General features: G+C 44.3%; 1 protein-coding gene across 1 annotated transcript in view; it reads left to right on the top strand.

Moving 5' to 3' along the window:
* The window catches only part of EIF2D (eukaryotic translation initiation factor 2D), a 49,866-nt gene that overhangs the window by 17,524 nt on the left and 19,173 nt on the right, over positions 1 to 13,169 (top strand). The window contains exons 4-7 of the mRNA XM_044286296.1: positions 5,661 to 5,751; positions 8,294 to 8,401; positions 9,612 to 9,871; positions 12,518 to 12,635. Coding sequence (XP_044142231.1) covers positions 5,661 to 5,751; positions 8,294 to 8,401; positions 9,612 to 9,871; positions 12,518 to 12,635 — 577 coding nt within the window. The remainder of the gene's footprint in view (positions 1 to 5,660; positions 5,752 to 8,293; positions 8,402 to 9,611; positions 9,872 to 12,517; positions 12,636 to 13,169) is intronic.

Genomic DNA, 13,169 nt, shown 5'->3' with positions numbered 1-13,169 from the left:
GAAAACAGGAAGTTCTGCATGTCTGCATCCTGCCCGTATGCGGTGATGCTGAGAACAGGGGAAGGGAAATTCTGACAGGACAAACAGGTATATGGGGCAAAAATATGCAACGTTTGCAGTATGCTGGGCAGATAAAAGAAATGTAATTATGGGACTGGAGAATCCCTTTAAAGATGAATAATGTATATGTATGTCATAGATTGCAAAGGAGAGAATGCAGTCTGAGTTATACAGCTGACAACCACCTGTAAGGGTCCATTCACACATCCGTGTGTGTTTTGCGGATCCACGGATACGCAAAACACGGACATCGGCAATGTGCGTTCCGCATTTTGCGGACCGCACATCGCCGGCACTATGATAGAAAATGCCTAATCTTGTCCTCAGTTGCGGACAAGAATAGGGCATGTTCTATTTTTTTCGGGAACAGAATTGTGGACCCGGAAGTGCGGATCCGGGCAGCACATAGTGTGGCCCCATAGAAATGAATGGGTCCGCAATTCCGTTCCGCAAAATGTGGAACAGAATTGCAGACGTGTGAATGGAGCCTTACAGTCCAGGCTGGAGATAACTGGGTCTCCGACCTCTAACCCTTCAGAGTCTGCAGATAATCGTGACCATACCACCTGAGTGGTCATACAGACCCAGCAACATTAAAAATGAAAAAAGTACCCAGTGTCAGAATTGCCGTTTTTTGGTCACCTCGCCTCCCCAAAAAAATTGAACAAAAATTTTGTATGTTCCCTAAAGTGGTGCCAATGGACACTACAGCTCACCCTGTAGAAAGCTGACTAAAGGTAATTTTTTAACTTCTTTGAAAGTAGTGAAACAAAAACTGGTATTGCTGTAATCATATAGTGAACGGTATAAAAACAAAACTCTAAATAAATTCTGGAATTGTATTCCCCCCCCCCTTCCCCCACATTTTTAGAGGTTGTCAATAACGTTTGTGAGACATTAAATAGTGCCAATAAAAAATACAACTCATCCAACCCAAAATTTACATCTGTCTGTGTTGAGATTTTTGGAATGCGGGGATGAGAAAAGCAAAAACATTGCTGCCAACTTTGGCTTGGTCCTTAAAGGGAGTCATCAACATTTCACGTTTGTAACCCTTCCCATAGCTTTCTAGCAGCCTTACAGTTAATAAAAACATTACCTTTATGATCAATCCTGGACTTTTAAAACCGGCAAAAAACATCTTTGTAGCATATGCAAATGAGGGCTCGCAAGTGCCCAGGGGCGGCGTTACCCTCGTAGGTGCCCCACTAGCTCAGCCTTTTCTTCACTTCCCCCCGCCCCTTCCTTCCCTCCGTCCATCCTTTCCCTCTGACCGCATATCTACTAACTTGTTGTTTCCTTGTACGGCATCACAGTAATTAATGCGCATGCGCCGGCTAACGGCGCGAAAACACAACAAAGGAGGCGGTCCATGCACCGACCGACGGACTGAGTGCGCAGGCGCGGGATCTCGGCGAAACAAGAAGTTAGTAGATATGCGGTCAGAGGGAAAGCATAGGCAGATGTTTTTTGCCGGTTTTAAAAGTCCAGGATTGATCATAAAGGTAACGTTTTTATTAACTGTAAGGCTGCTAGAAAGCTATGGGAAGGGTTACAAACGTGAAATGTTGATGACGGACTCCCTTTAAAGGGATTTTCTGGTTTGCTTCAACATCCTTTAAAATGATCATTTATGAAGGTAGCTGTGATTTTGTAATGCATTTCGTTTTTGTCCTATCTTCCGTTCTGGCCGTGGTCACATGACCATGTCCATGCAGCTCTTTCTTATTTCCTGTGATGTTGTGTTCAGGGGCGTGTTAGAGCAGCAACAGGGGCAGTAATAGGGGAGGTAACTAGCTGGTGGGAGGAGCTATAAACTAGCTGAACGGTTTTAGGGGCTGTGATAGGTGGGTGTCCAGGCTCGGACTGCTCCACAGGGGTACTGGTGAATCCCCTGGTGGGCACCTTATCTCCCACCCCCTGCACAAGTGGCACATAACACAGTAGACTTACTGCAATACATACATATAGTCAATGTACAGCACCTCAACCAGCCCATGTTCATATAAAAAACCTGATAGATTATTAAATAAACTCCCAGTTTATTATTATAGACACGATCAGAGCTGAGATGGCTTCTAGGTATAGAGGAAAGCTGGTCAGTGTCCTCTTCTCCCCAGGACCTACCTTCTCAAAGCTGTTGCAGAGACCCCCATATTCAGTCATCTGGTAGCATCTTGCTGCTGTGTGAGCAAGTAATATCTGAATGTATCCGTGTGGTGAGCCCCAAAAATACATTTTACTGGTGGGCCCTAGGTACCCCAGTCCGATACTGTGAGTATTTATGTAGTTTGCTGGGTGGGAGGAGCTATAAACTAGCTGGGTGTAAGGGCACTTTCACACTTGCGGCAGAGGATTCCGGCAGGCAGTTCCGTCGCCGGAACTGCCTGCCGAATCCGTCAAAACGCATGCAAACTGATGGCATTTGTCAGACGGATCAGGATCCTGATCCGTATGACAAATACAGTACAGACCAAAAGTTTGGACACACCTCATTCAAAGAGTTTTCTTTATTTTCATGACTCTGAAAATTGTAGATTCACGCTGAAGGCATCAAAACTATGAATTAACACGTGGAATTATATACATAACAAAAAAGTGTGAAACAACTGAAAATATGTAATATTCTAGGTTCTTCAAAGTGGCCACCTTTTGCTTTGATTACTGCTTTGCACACTCTTGGCATTCTCTTGATGAGCTTCAAGAGGTAGTCACCTGAAATGGTTTTCACTTCACAGGTGTGCCCTGTCAGGTTTAATAAGTGGGATTTATTGCCTTATAAATGGGGTTGGGACCATCAGTTGCGTTGTGGAGAAGTCAGGTGGATACACAGCTGATAGTCCTACTGAATAGACTGTTAGAATTTGTATTATGGCAAGAAAAAAAGCAGCTATGTAAAGAAAAACGAGTGGCCATCATTACTTTAAGAAATGAAGGTCAGTAGGTCCGAAAAATTGGGAAAACTTTGAAAGTGTCCCCAAGTGCAGTCACAAAAACCATCAAGCGCTACAAAGAAACTGTCTCACATGCGGACCACCCCAGGAAAGGAAGACCAAGAGTCTCCTCTGCTGCGGAGGATAAGTTCATCCGAGTCACCAGCCTCAGAAATCGTAGGTTAACAGCAGCTCAGATTAGAGACCAGGTCAATGCCACACAGAGTTCTAGCAGCAGACACATCTCTAGAACAACTGTTAAGAGGAGACTGTGTAAATCAGGCCTTCATGGTAGAATATCTGCTAGGAAACCACTGTTAAGGACAGGCAACAAGCAGAAGAGACTTGTTTGGGCTAAAGAACACAAGGAATGGACATTAGACCAGTGGAAATCTGTGCTTTGGTCTGATGAGTCCAAATTTGAGATCTTTGGTTCCAACCACCGTGTCTTTGTGCGACACAGAAAAGGTGAACGGATGGACTCTACATACCTGGTTCCCACCGTGAAGCATGGAGGAGGAGGTGTGATGTGTGGGGGTGCTTTGCTGGTGACACTGTTGGGGATTTATAAAAAATTGAAGGCATACTAAACCAGCATGGCTACCACAGCATCTTGCAGCGGCATGCTATTCCATCCGGTTTGCGTTTAGTTGGACCATCATTTATTTTTCAACAGGACAATGACCTCAAACACACCTCCAGGCTGTGGAAGGGCTATTTGACCATGAAGGAGAGTGATGGGGTGCTGCACCAGATGACCTGGCCTCCACAGTCACCAGACCTGAACCCAATCGAGATGGTTTGGGGTGAGCTGCACCGCAGAGTGAAGGCAAAAGGGCCAACAAGTGCTAAGCATCTCTGGGAACTCCTTCAAGACTGTTGGAAGACCATTTCAGGTGACTACCTCTTGAAGCTCATCAAGAGAATGCCAAGAGTGTGCAAAGCAGTAATCAAAGCAAAAGGCTACTATGAAGAACCTAGAATATGACATATTTTCAGTTGTTTCACACTTTTTTGTTATGTATATAATTCCACATGTGTTAATTCATCGTTTTGATGCCTTCAGTGTGAATCTACAATTTTCATAGTCATGAAAATAAAGAAAACTCTTTGAATGAGAAGGTGTGTCCAAACTTTTGGTCTGTACTGTACATTGAAATGCTGGATCCGTCTCTCCGGTGTCATCCGGGAAAACGGATCCGGCATTTATTTTTTTCACATTTTTTTGCAGTCTGAGCATGCGCAAACCGCAAACCCGGATCCGTTTTGCCGCAACACTCAGGGCCGGATCCGGCATTAATGCATGTGAATGGGAAAAAAACGCCGGATCCGGCATTCGGGCAAGTGTTCCTGCATCATGCTAGTGTGAAAGTACCGTTAGGGGCTGTGATCGGTGAGTGTCTATGTAACTAGCTGGGTGGTGTTGGGGGCAGTGATAGGGGAGTATCTATGTAACTAGCGGGTGGGAGGAGCTATAAACTAGCTGGGCGGTGTTAGGGGCAGTGATAGGGGAGTGTCTATGTAACTAGCGGGTGGGAGGAGCTATAAACTAGCTGGGTGGTGTTAGGGGAGGTGCTGGAGCTGTGGCAGAGAAAGAAGTGCATCATGGGTTTGGTTGGGGACAGGAAGTGCTACACACAGGATGGAAACCAACCAGAGGGATTTGTTTACATGGTTAAAACCGGTCAAGAGAGTCCAAGTTAGAACAGAAAAGCATAGGGTAAACAAATACATTAACGTATCTGTTAAAAGCAATGGTAATCCCAGAAAATCCCTTAAAGGGGTGATGCCAAATAATAAATGTATGGTTTAAGAATAGATATTCCAGAATTGTTCCATGGGGAATGTAAGTAGTTGGTGAAATAGACATGTCAGGAGAGGTGACGGCCCTCTAGAACACAGATTGTATTTGCTTGTCTGCATGAAGTGGGGCTTTCTATTTGCAACTGATAAAAATGGATGTAGCCCAGACTATGTGCTGGAATACAGTGGGCACCTGCTTCATGCTATTTCTAGCCTGACCTTGTTATCTCCTGTTTGCATTTTGGTTTATATTAACCCTTTCACTCCTGATCTAACTGTAACACCAGATCTGGTTAAATTGTTCCTTAAAGAGCAAGTGGACCTAAAATAAATGTCAAAACTGTAAATCTAAGTTGTCTTGACCCTTCCTATAAGTATACCATCTGCTGGATGATGACTACTGATGGTAGCTATTATTGTGCCTAGTTCTGGCTGCTATGTCTGGTGGAGATAATCTGGACTGTGTTGTTCAGGGTGATGGGACAAGTCATAAATCTATATAAGTGCATCATCCACAGACTTGCATACAATACGGCTCGTCCTATGACCATGGGGTTTACATGTGTGATTGCTGGAAAGAAATCATAAAAAGCCCCTTGAAGTATGGCGCTTTTTTCTGCATGTAGGACGAAAGCTAGTGTATTCTATCTGGACTTGCTGTTCATGCACAGAACATACCTGCTCAACTGAACACATGTATGATGATGACATGATGACACATTCAGTTTGTCACTAGGCACGGCAAGTGAAAATCGTCTTTACTGGAGTAAGCAATAATCAAGTCACTATCCCTGTGCTGGATGTCATTACCCGGGGAAAGTTTCCTAACGCATGATTCATGTGCTGTATTTATTTCTCCTCCAGATCTGATGCTGCCAGGAGTTGTGGTGCCATCTACAGGTCTCCCAGAGGTACTGCAGGGCCAACTGTGTGCAGTCAATTTAGTGGGGAGCAGGTATAGTCCAAGTGTATATTGGATATGTGTGTCTATGTGCAAGACTTGTGTGAATAAATGTCACAGTTGCATAGTGCACTTATTCCTGTCCTGATGTACCGAAATATGTCCACGATTTAACCAATTATATTATTAGCGTGAAAAATGACGCTGGAAGCAAGAGTTATATAGTCAGTTGACACATTTCATCAAGTTCAGCCAGCAAAAAATGCAAAACGTACGTCATGCTGCACACTCCTGCGCTGTGCGGTGTCCGCTGAGCATCTGCAGCCAGCAGGGAGTCTCTGCAGAAAAACTTCTATAGATTGCAATGGAAGCAGAAGGTGGAGACTTCCTGCTGATGGAGGTATACAGTCAACTATAGGAGTGTGGAGCGTGGGTGCCTGTGCTGCTGCTTTGCAGAATTGCAGCATATCACTTTACATTTGTACCTGGAAATATACTTTAAACATTATTGATCAAACTTTGGAGTCTGTCCCTTGGAGCCCCCAGCCATCCTGAGAATAAATGGGCTGATTCTGCACTATCACTCCTTCTAAAATTTCTCCTGCAGCTATCTGCTGTGCAAGGGAACTTCAGCACAGCACCCTTTCAAGGGGTTCTCTGACAATAATGAAATTAAGAAAAAATGAAAATACTTAAAGGGAACCTGTCACCTGGATTTTGGGTATAGAGCTGAGGACATGGGTTTCTAGATGGCCACTAGCACATCCGCAATACCCAGTCCCCATAGCTCTATGTGCTTTTATTGTGTAAAAAAAAACCGATTTGATATATATGCAAATTAACCTAAGATGAGTCAGAGCTTGAAAATATGACTCTTCTCTGGTCAGACAAGTAAGATATGACTCTTTTATGTTAATTTGCATAAAAGGAGGGAAGTACAAAAATGCATAATACTTATTGAAATCGTCTGCAAATGAAATTAAAAGTGTAACTTATATGTTTAGGGAAACACAATGAACATTGCATAGTAGAGGTGACAGGTTCCCTTTAAAGGGCTTGTCTGGTTTCAGAGCTGAACCCAGACATAACCTCTTCTTCACTCATTTAGCATGTCTGGGTGGAGCATTTCTGACTGCATAGCGCAGGGAAAGGTCTGTTTTCTTTACTGCCGGTGACGTACCGGGCTTTACATAGGTATGCTAGATGAGACTTCCGCCTAGCAGTGATCCTGGTGATGTCACTGGTACAAATGGGCGGTCCATAGCACTACCCTAGGCTGTTTTAGAGCCTAGGGCAGCGCTATACATTGCCCATATGTGCCAGAGATGTCACCGGGATCACTGCTAGGCAGGAGCCTCTGCCTAGAATAGTGAGGATGTAAATAAAACAGACCTTGCCCTGTGTGATGGTCTGATGCTCCACTAAGACATGCTAAATGAGTGAAGAAGATGTTATGTCTGGGTTCAGCTCTGAACCCAGACAACCCCTTTTAAATATTACGTTATTATAAATATATTCCCAAATACCTTTCATTAGTTATAATGTCTCATTTTGTCTAGGGAGAAATCATCAGGGGAAATAATATCACCGCTGTCCTATTAGTACATGCAAAACCTGTCCTAATCACAGCAGCACTTGTTACTTCACAACTCTGAGCTAAATAGCTGCCTCATCCTCCTCTCTGCTCTGCTTGTCACGGATTATGATCCTGACTACAATTTAATATGATCTTTAGCTGAATCTCGGTAGGAATGGAGTTCATGAGGAGACATGAAGTACAAAGAAGATGTAGGAATGTGGATAATGAGCAGTGATGGCCAGTTCGCATTGTTCGCCCACGAACATATGCGGGCTACCATCTTTTTTCACAAGTCCGTCTAGGCACAGGTAAGCCCTTACCTGTGCCTGTGCGCGAGACGGTCAGAAAACAAATGCGGTCAGCTGGAGCAGGCAGTTCCGAGAACAGCCACCGGGGGCCTTCATTGGGCTGTTCTCGGAACTGCCTGCTCCCAGTGACCACATTTGTTTTCAGACCGGCTCGCGGCACAGGCACAGGTAAGGGCTTACCTGTGCCTCACCGGACTTGTGAAAAAAGATGGCAGCCCGCATGTGTTCGCGGGCGAACAATGCGAACTGGCCATCACTGATAATGAGCAGCAGCACTTGTATGCAGTCTCCATTACCACTGTCTGTTCAGTGCTTCATGTTTCCTTATAAACTCCATTATCACAGAGATTCAGCTGAAGTTCTTACCATCTGTATTCAGGATCATCATCCCTGACGAGCAGAGAAGAGGATAAGGCAGCTCTTTAGCTCAGTGTTGTGAAGTAACTTGTCCTCCTGTGTGATTAGGAATGGATTTGTGTGTACTAATAGGACAGTGGCTATTTTATTTTCCCTGATTATTGCTCCCCAAATAAAAAGAGACGGTATTTGGAAATATTCTTATAATAATTTTAATTTTCTTAATTCCAGGATACCGTTCCCTGCACAGCTGTGCAGTATAAATCTGTGAGCTAAACAGTGGCTCTTCATGGGTTTTCTGTATCAAATGTCACCACATAGCTATTTGATTTCTATTCCCTTTTTTGTGTAGGGCTCCTGTAGCAGTTGGTGTGGCCACTATGTCTACAAGAGAGATGTTGGCATCCGGAATGAAGGGCAAAGGTGTCAATATTTTACACACGTACAAAGATCAGTTGTGGTAAGGAAGCAAACATCTGTTCTAAACCAGAGATTTTTCCTCTAAAGCAGTTATTGATTGTGCGTGATATTTAGTTTTGCGTTTGATCTGAATATGATATACACTTAAATGGATTGGCACTGCTCCTGCACCAGTGTCCTTCCTGGACCTTGGTCCTGGATGACCAGTAATTTAGTGCAGAAGCAGTACATTACAACGATAGACACTGTTGGTTGGGGTCCTCCATCATCAGCCATTTTTAGGACTGCAATGGACATGGATGGCAAGGGCTTGTGGCTTAAGAAAAAGAGAAAGCAGCGCAGAACTTCTAAAGTCTATGGGAGGAATTTATCACGCCCAGCACTCCAGAATAGGGGATTGAGACTTTTTAGGTTTCTTTGTGCCAAAAAAAAAGCAACATTTTGCATTTTTACTCCACTCACTCCAGTTTGGAAACATGAGTGGGAAAGTGGGAGTGATTAGCCCGTCATGCAGATTCAAACCAGAGTTACCAACTATGACTTTTTAAAAAATCTCAAAAAGTGTCCCACTGTTTTCACTACTTTCACACTCGCGTTTGCGTATCCGTCATGGTTCTGCACAAACGCATCCGTTCAGATAATACAACCGCATGCATCCATTCAGATCTGTTTTTTTTATCTTTAACATAGCCAAGACAGATCCGTCTTGAACACTATTGAAATTCAATGGGGGACGGATCCGTTTTCTATTGTGCCATATTGTGTCAGTGAAAACGGATCCGTCTCCATTGACTTACATTGTGTGTCCGTTTGGCTCAGTTTCGTCAGACGGACACTAAAGCGGAATGGAGGCAAACTGAGTCATTCTGAGTAGATCCTTATCCATTCAGAATGCAATAAGGGCAAACCTAATCCGTTTTGGACCGCTTGTGAGAGCCCTGAACGGATCTCACCAACGGAAACCAAAACGCCAGTGTGAAAATAGCCTGACTCCAGTAAAGAGGTGGTGTAGAAAGTCTTGTGGTCCAGACTCCTGCAAAACTGAGTTAAAATTTTTGACTCATAATAAATCTCCCCTTTATGTTAGTAAGTTGGCTGCATCCCCTTTACCCACAGTGTGTGCTGTAGTCCAAAGCCGTTCATTGTTAGGAAATGTAATAAGGGAAATGTTGTGGATGAAGCATGATTCTGGCAGACCAGGCTGCCTATTATGTGCACCTAATTTTATTTTTGACATGCTCTTATGGCAGGGCTTCTGGTGACAAATCAGGCCCTCCAGTCATTACTGCGGTCATTACTCCCATGGAGACAGAGGCTGCACGTGAAGGAGAGCAGGAGGAACAGTTAGTCTCTCACAATTCGGTATTCGAAACATCCATACCTGAAACACAACTGGAAAATTTGTACCTGGTTGAAGTAGCAGCTGAAGCATGTCACAAGGGTGAAGACCTGGCAGCAGATGAGAGACATGAAACACAGGACTCTGAAGATTGTCACCAATCTCCACAAGGTAACCATTTTCGCTTCCCCAGGTCCACACGGGCTATATCTGAACAGTGGTTGTGGCTTAGGCTACTTCCGTTACTATAATACAACTGCATGCATCTGTCATGAACGGATCCGGTTGTATTATGTCTTCTGTGGCCATGACGGATCCGTCATGAACACCATTAAAAATCAATGGGGGACGGATCAGTTTTCTTTTGTGTCAGAGAAAACTGATCCATCCCCACTGACTTACCTGTACATTGTGTGTCAGGAAGAATCCGTCTTGCTCCGCACCTCATCGCAGACAGAAAAACGCTGCTGGCTATGAGCTGTGCGCTGCGATTGGCCAGTTCTGCAGCAAGGGACACGCCTCCTACAAAAAATCAGTTCAGTACAACAGACGGAGCTGAGACACCGGAGCCTATACCGGGCGAACGGAGCCGCGCCCAGGCATACTAGTAAGTGCAGGGGGACCCCTGGGCGCCGCTCTGCCCACAGGTATAGTTAGTTTTTCGTTTGTATACTAGTGAAAGGTCCTCTTTAAGCCGAATGCACACGGCCGTGAGCGGTCTGTGGTAACTCGGCCTGGATTCCTGCTGAGAGCAGGAGCGCACGGCGTCATTGGTGCTATGACGCCGTGCGCTTCATGCCGCCGCTGCACTACAGTAATAGACTGGTATAGATCATACGAGTGTATTACTGTAGTGCAGTGGCGGCATGGAGCGCACGGCGTCATAGCAACCAATGACGTTGTGCGCTCCTGCTCTCAGCAGGAATCCAGGCCGGGTTACCACGGACGGCTCACGGCCGTGTGCATTCGGCTTTACTGGGATACTTACGGCTCACTGGGATAACATGATTAGGACATTTACGACATGTCGTCACCCATCATTATAGATAAGCGTTGTGGGTTTAATGCTCCTTGATGACTTTAGTGCTTTTCCTGTCAGGAGCAAGTTGGATGCCTGTAAGACAGCCACATAACATGGCAGTGCCAGTGTTTTCTCCTGTAAGTGGGACTTTAGTTATGGTGGAAAAGTGTAAAAAAAAATTGAGTGGATATTTTCTCTAAGCTTATTAGGGACATATGGGAGCACTCTGCTACACATACAAACAATAGAACTAGGGATTAGAGATAATTTGGGATTACAGTGGTACTATACCTACTATACATGAAAAATAGAATCTCTTTGCGCACATTTTTGATCAAACGTGTTTTGGGCCCATCTACCAACATCAAGGTGGCTTCTGCAGATGGGTACTTATCACTAACAGAACTGCCTCTCCTGGGCCTAACCTAAGCCTGCCCTACAATAATCAGGGCGGTGTAAGAATCAGCTATATTTATACTCTGCTCTGGGCAGATGGGAGAGGAGTTTCTACACCGCCATGAACATTGTAGGTAACTACACATCCCCCCCGGAAAAAAAAAAAAGCCCTCACACACTTTTGTAGACGTAACTATAAAAAAGTTCTGGGGTTCAGAAAATGGCAATGAACCATGGCAAAAAAAACCCTTAAAACTATGGTAAAATAGTGTTCTAATTCCACTGCATTTGGAATTTCTCTCCAGCTTCCCACTGCATTGTAAGCAATATTAAATGGTGCCTTTAGAAAGTACAACTTGTCCCGCAAAAACAAGCCCTCATACAGCTATGTGAATGGAAAAATAAAAAAGTTATGGATCCAGGAAGGCAGGGGGAAAAAACGGAAAATGACCTCTGCACAAGTCACAGAGCATGCCCACAAAACTTACAATGAACATCTCCAGTCTGCTGTATTGATGTGTCCATATACCTCCTTTAAAGCATATCTATAAATGCTGTTAATAGAGCAGAGCAGCAGCTCATGCAAGATGGCGGCTTCATAATTATGTATAAATAAATAGCGTAAAATACATGTTAGTATAAATAAGGGACGTAAAACCTTTTATCCCTGCAAGGCCTGCACTCTCTGAATATTGATCCTGGTATTATTTGAAAGCTAAGATTCCATGGTTTCTGACATATTTGAATATGGCCGCAGAGCAGAGAGCAGTGTAAAATAAACAAAAAAAAAAAAGCCCTTACTCACCTATTAAGTGTTTCACTGCTTTAGTGCAATCTCTGATCCTGCAACAGGGAAGTCATGTCCATCATTCATGTCACTGCTGCTACCAGACATTGTCGTTCATGCACACTTGACCGCTAAGGCCGGTGATTGGCTGCAGTGCTCATGTGGAAGATGAGTGGCAGGGTAGAGCAGTGGAACATTTAAAAGTTGTGAGTTTTTGTTTATCTCATACTGCTTCCTGCTGTGTGTGCATTAAAAAAAATCTTGGATAGTCCTCTTTTAAATTGGTACCAAAATCTCTAATTCTTCCATTCTAGTCCTGACAACGTAGTACATAAGACTTAAAAAAAGCAATATGGACATCGACATTCCTGCATGGTACAATAAATACTGGACCTTGCAGGAATGCTGACTTCCATTGTGTTTTTTTTACGTCTTCTGGATGGGGATGAGCTGGCCCTGGTGAACAGACTGTTGCACACTCTCCTGCTTTCCCTAGTCTATATTGACATATTGATCTGCTCTTATTCTCAGTTTTTTCAGCACATTACATAAGTCGTTGGCAGCATACAGATGAATGCCTCACATAAGTCTTCTCTTTTCTATCATGCTATAGAGGTCATGGACAACTTACTCAATCAGTGCTTCTTCCATGCTTTGAAGTTCAAGGTGAAGAAGTCAGACCTTCCACTGCTTACCAGCACCTTCCTAAGAAATTACCTTTTCTCCTGTTGGTGAGTTGCCTGTTACCTTTAGTACTATTATTCTGAATAACTCCCCCTATCCCTCATGATGAGCAGAATAAAGGAGCCATGGTGCTCAGAGCCCATTCGCCGTCTAATTCTGCAGCTCAGTGCAGTACACTTTAATGCAGGCATGCTCAACCTGCAGCCCTCCAGCTGTTGCAAAACTACAACTCCCAGCATGCCCGAACAGCCTACAGCAGGGCATTGTGGGAGTTGTAGTTTTACAACAGCTGGAGGGCCGCAGGTTGAGCATGTCTGCTTTAATGCATCACCTGCTGCATGGCCAGCAGTAGCCTCACCAGGCCTGAGTTCAGTTCCTTTGTCATCCATTATGGCCCAGGCCTAATTTCCTGGCCACAATGGATGATCATACTCTGGCCTGTGTGCTATCCTGCTCAGCTCAGTAGATGTGATGATGTCATTGTATCGCACCTGCTGCTGGGGAGAGCATGATGTGCTCCATTCACCAGGGAATGGGGCTAGGTGAGTATTATATTATAATTTTGTTAACACTACGGTGGC

This window comes from Bufo gargarizans, chromosome 3 (genome assembly GCF_014858855.1).
Source record: "Bufo gargarizans isolate SCDJY-AF-19 chromosome 3, ASM1485885v1, whole genome shotgun sequence".
NCBI lineage: Eukaryota > Metazoa > Chordata > Amphibia > Anura > Bufonidae > Bufo > Bufo gargarizans.
The sequence above is the reverse complement of the archived record's forward strand: the minus strand, read 5'-3'. Positions and strand labels throughout refer to the sequence as shown.